Raw genomic sequence first — 5,371 nt, forward strand, 5'->3', positions numbered from 1 at the left:
AGTCAGGAAATCATTCCAGTTCTTGGGCTTTTTACTCGGCGATGGACTCAATATTCGGAGAAAAAGCATGGGTAGACCCGGTGTCACTAGCCGGCAGTGATAATCCACCTTCCCCAGGTTCTTTCTCAGAAAAGTTATCATCAACTTTATCAGAGAAGTCAACTGCAGACAGAATTGGGTAAGTTTATTTTTTTTAAATAAATTAAGATTAAAGTTAATGGGCTTCTGCCCACAGGACACGGAAACGCCTGCCGCGCGGCAAAAACGACGCGATAGCCAATCAACGTGTTGTTGTCCTGGCGTTTATTGACTACCGCGTCAGTTTTTCCCGCGCGGCAGGCGTTTCCGCGTCCTGTGGGCAGAAGCTCAATAGCTCTAAATAAAAGTTAATAGCTCTAATTAAAAGTTAATATGTTTAAAATTAACGTCAATATTAACTAAACTAAATTAAATTAACAGTTTATAATTTTTTATTTGATTAATTTAAGTTTTCACTTATTAAATAGTTCAACTATGGCAGCAGATGAACTAAAACCGAAAAAAAGAAGAGTAAAATCGATTTTAGAGTCATTTATTACCGAAATAAAAGAAGAAAAGTAAAAGGAGAGAGAAGATAGAGAACGACGTAGAGCAGAAAAGATAGAAAGACAAAATCAAATGCACAAAGACAAAATGCAACTTCAACAGTCTTTCCTTGAAATATTCAGCAAGATCGCAGAACGCAAGTAGCCTTAAAATATGTATGTGCTTATTAATGTTTTTTATTTAAAAATTTTACTAAAATAGCTATTTATACAAATTATAAACATGTCATGATAATTTTATTTAATTCGAAAAAGATTAATGTTTTTTTTAAATTCAATATTGTAGCTATCAAAAATTATTATTATATTAATTAAGTGTTATGTAATTTTAAAGCTATTTCAAGCAATATTAATTTATTTTGCAATGCATTTGTGTTAGAGGCACATGATGAAAACTTTGAATGTGCTTATTGTTTTTTTTTTTCAATCAAAAGTTTTGATCATACATTATTTAAGTTTTCTGTTATTCAATTAATAACAATTGTGATTGCTACTACGGCAGAGTTTTCTTACAGACTGCATGACTTATCCTAGACAAGATAAATTTTATTTAGCTTTTGTATAATTGAGATAAGTTTAATAGAGTTTAATTTTATAGAGTTTATTTATTTGAATTGAACTGATATGTGATTTCTCTTTAATTTGAACATTGTATTAGCAAGACTAAGGCTCGATTGTAATAATACAATATTATTTCGGTTTTATATTTACATATATGTAAGCAAGATTTATAATTAAATATGTATCTTTATTCATTATTAAGAAATAGACACATTTAAGTCTTAAATGTGTTTACCTTTTTAGCTAAATAAAGGACTCCTTTTTTGCTTTATTTATTTGAAATGTATCTGCAGGCTCTTTCGATTTATCAGCTTACAGTTCTTTGTCAATCATTGCCATTTTGTTTCTTACTTTCTCGGATCACATGAAAACTTATCCAAAGTAACATTAATATAATCGAGCCTAAAACTCTTCTCACAATACAAAAGTACAAGCAATATAAACAAGAAATAACAGACAAGAAGAAGAGAGAGCTCTCTATATCTTGTTCGTGTTATTCCCTGTTCATGTTGTCTGTACTTTTATATTGTAAGGGCTTGTTATTCTTGAATGTTATTATGTTATTCTTGAATCCCAAAGCAAGTTGTTCCTTACTGTTCTTTTTTAATATAGGAAACGTGTGTATATATTGTAAAATTATACATTCATAAAAATATGTTAATAAAGTTATCACATAATTTATTGAATATCAGTTTTTTTAATATATATGCAGTGCAGTCTTGAGCATATACCCATGTTTAATCATTTTTTTTGTAGCAGTACAAAGAATTTTTATAAGCTTGTGAGATTATAATATGTCAAAACCAACTGCTATATTATATTATAACTTAAATTAAATATAATGATCTATATTTATGATTTATAGGAAGGATTAAATTATAAATAATTTGTACAATTTACATTTTTATATACAGTGTTTATAAAACAAATATTTTTATTGTATATATTATACGTATATAGTTCAAATATTTCAAAATACAATATATTAGATATAGTATAGTAACATCTCATCACTTTGTAAATTATAATGTAATTTTAGCTTTACATAGTTGCGAATTTTACTACTAAATCTCACAAAATGTTGAAAGAAGAGGTATGCTAAAAAAAGGTAGGTAGGCAGAATCAAGTTATATTGTGCAAGAAAAATTGAAAATATACAAAGACAGCTCCAATAGTCTAATTAAACTACTCACTAAAGTATTTACAATATTTACAGTATTTGAAAAGATAAAAAAAACTATTTTTTTATAATAATATGTATAAGATAATGTATGTAACAAATAATTACGAAAATCTACACATTCACTGCATGTCACTGATACCATTTCTTCGTCTAATTATTTTCGTTCCCAAGGCTCATTCTCAACTCATTCATAATTCTTACCCTTTTTTGATTACCCAAATCTGTACTTGCTGCTATAACATCAGGAACATCATTCCCATCATTGGGACAAACAACAACATCGTCTATAATATCATTTTGCAGTATGCAGATATTATGCATTACACAGCATGCAATAATAAACTGTGGTATCTTGGTGACATCAGTGAGAGGTAAACAGTCAAGTAAAATGCGAAATCGCATTTTTAAAAGCCCAAAAGCTTTTTCAATGGCCATGCGAGTAGACGATAAACAGTAATTGAAATTCTTTTGCCTTGGAGTAAGATGTCCGTTATCTCTAAATGGTACCATAACATGTGAATGAAGTGTATAAGCTGCATCTCCAATAAGATGAGAATCTGCAGGAAAATATTCATGTGACCTCTGGATAAAATCAGCTACAGGAGAATTCCTAAAAACTCGTGCATCATGCACAGAACCTACATGCCCAGTATAACAATGAGTGAATAGACTTCGAGCATCACACACAGCTTGGAGGTGAATAGCATGAAAACTTTTCCTGCAGATATAAGAAGCTGCATCTTTTTTAGGAGCTCTTATCTTTATAAAGGAACCATCAATTGCCCCAATAACGCCTGGAAAATTCTTTGCTCTTTGAAACTCTTCGATCACGCGAGTAGCTTCCTCTCCTCTTGGCCATTTTAGGAAACGTGGCGCTAGACAGTGGAGAGCGTAAGTTACACGTTTCACAGCACGCCATGCAGTAGCTTTTCCTACACCAAACTTGACGCAGATAGACCTAAATACAGAATGATAGAACTAGAAACTGTCGCCAAGGTCTCAATGCACCTTTAAAATCATCTCACTCAGCATGTAATATTTCTGAAACATTGCTGTCATTCAATATTATATGCTGAGTGCGTTCGATAGAAACTTTAAAAATTCTTTATTCGATCGTTACATCTAACAACGGTGACAAACATTAAATGAAATTGCAGACTAAGGGCTTATCCAGACAAACTTGCATAGACACATAACCATATGCATAAGGAATTTGATTGGTCAAATGAAATTGCAGACTAAGGGCTTATCCAGACAAACTTGCATAGACACATAACCATATGCATAAGGAATTTGATTGGTCAAATTCTTTATTTTTGCTTATAGTCAAATTCCTTATGCATATGGTTATGTGTCTATGTAAAGGCCGCCGCACACACTTTTACATAACGCATAATGCATATACATAAGGAATTCGATTGGTTGAATTCCTTATGCATGTGTTTATAGACCAATCAGTTTACTTATGTATGTGCATTATGCGTTATGTAAAAGTGTGTGTGGCGGCCTTTACGTTTGGATAGATCCTTATAGCTGGATTTTTAGTATAGTCAAACATTACATATACCGATATGAATCTGGAGTAGCCATGAACCATAACGTAATTAAAAGTTGCTTTTCTGCAGATATTTGTTTTCTTCCGCAAGCATTGATGCCATTCAAAATTGGTTTTACAAGCATCAAAACTAGTTGGAATGTCTCTGGAAATACCCTGCAACATAACTCAAAGTCAAATACAAGGCAGATTTGTTATTTATCAATCATTGACAGAAAATACATTCGTACAAACCTAAAATGTTGTTTAAAAGTTGTTTTGGAGTATCCTAGAACAACTCGTTCCACATAATCAGACAACTTTTCTAATACAGAAATTTCACCCCGCGTCTCATGTACCATTAATATGGCACACAAAGTAGGCATGTCATCATTTTCTTGATAACAATCTTCTTCACTGCTAGATGATGAAGAGGTTTCATCATGAAAATCTTCATCAATCTGGTTAAAAATAGAAGACATCACAAAGAGCACATCACTCGCCATGTCTTCTTTTTCTTTTTTTTTAAATAGTTTTAATGAATTTCCCGATCTATTGATATTGATCAGGATCAGATTAGATTTTATAGAGAGGACAAAAACTCTACAAATATAATCCAAACAAAAATACGCGCAATACAGTCGATCGTGTCAAGAACTCAAGAATGACAATGAACTAATACCATATTATTCCACCATGTCTGTTTTCAAGTCAAACGAAACGTGCATCATAACCGTTCTGTTTCTCTATACGCAGTAAGCGCATGGGAAAAACGGAACGCACCCATGCGGTCATGCGATGCGCTTCCGTCCATGCAGTCTATGCATGAAACGGAACACACCCCGAGCGTCGGCGTGGCGCAGCGGACTGAGCGCCGCACTAGAAACTTTATGGTTGCGCGTTTCGCGCCCCGTTAGTTTTTAACTTTTTTTTTAACTTTTTTATATACAGTTTTGATAAAAAAATGTTTTATGCATTTGAACTTTTTTTATTTTTATTTTAAGTTTTTTATTTTTGTTTTAAAATGGGCAATGCAAATATTATAAGAACATATGTATATATTATGTGTTCATATAGACGCCGAAATTTATATGTTATAGAAGTTTAAACATATATTTATTGATTTTATATATGTATATATATATATATATATATATATATATATATATACGTTTATAAAAAGAGCTACTATAAAATTATTCGCAATCATTTCATAAAATTTATTCATATTATAAAACTTTATTTTAACTTATTGTAATATTTTTGATTGTGTCATACAATTTTAATTTTTATATTTAGTTATAGAAATTCAGACATATATTTATCAATTTTTTATATATATGTGTCTATAAAAAAAGGTAATTATAATAATATTAATGCATTTAGTCATCGTCTTGTATTACATTCGTCTCTGCGATCTTACAAACACTAAAGTGATAATTGTCAAAGAAGCAGGCAAAACATAAAACTAATTTGCGCATTTCATGGAACCGCAAGAACATTTTTCTT

At 31.0% G+C, this 5,371-nt stretch overlaps 1 protein-coding gene across 1 annotated transcript; it reads right to left on the reverse strand.

Annotated features, from left to right (window-relative positions):
- Nucleotides 1-507: 507 nt before the first annotated feature.
- Nucleotides 508-4,830, reverse strand: LOC140672198 (uncharacterized). Its single transcript, XM_072904110.1, has 6 exons — nucleotides 4,118-4,830; nucleotides 3,896-4,039; nucleotides 2,971-3,286; nucleotides 2,801-2,885; nucleotides 2,530-2,612; nucleotides 508-528 (listed from the first exon to the last, which is right to left on the reverse strand). Exons 1-6 carry the CDS (start codon nucleotides 4,366-4,368, stop codon nucleotides 508-510), a joined length of 900 nt encoding a protein of 299 aa, XP_072760211.1. The 5' UTR covers nucleotides 4,369-4,830.
- Between the last annotated feature and the right edge of the window lie 541 nt (nucleotides 4,831-5,371).

This window comes from Anoplolepis gracilipes, chromosome 1, assembly GCF_047496725.1.
Source record: "Anoplolepis gracilipes chromosome 1, ASM4749672v1, whole genome shotgun sequence".
Taxonomy (NCBI): domain Eukaryota; kingdom Metazoa; phylum Arthropoda; class Insecta; order Hymenoptera; family Formicidae; genus Anoplolepis; species Anoplolepis gracilipes.

What these genes read in the sequence shown, in the direction of transcription:
- LOC140672198 (XM_072904110.1), bottom strand. Translation starts at nt 4,368, where the DNA reads ATGGCGAGTGATGTGCTCTTTGTGATGTCTTCTATTTTTAACCAGATT. An exon ending in ACTTTTAAACAACATTTTAG is followed by an intron (nt 4,040 to 4,117) that starts GTTTGTACGAAT and finishes GTTATGTTGCAG; the next exon opens with GGTATTTCCAGAGACATTCC. An exon ending in AACGGACATCTTACTCCAAG is followed by an intron (nt 2,613 to 2,800) that starts GCAAAAGAATTT and finishes ATGATATTATAG; the next exon opens with ACGATGTTGTTGTTTGTCCC.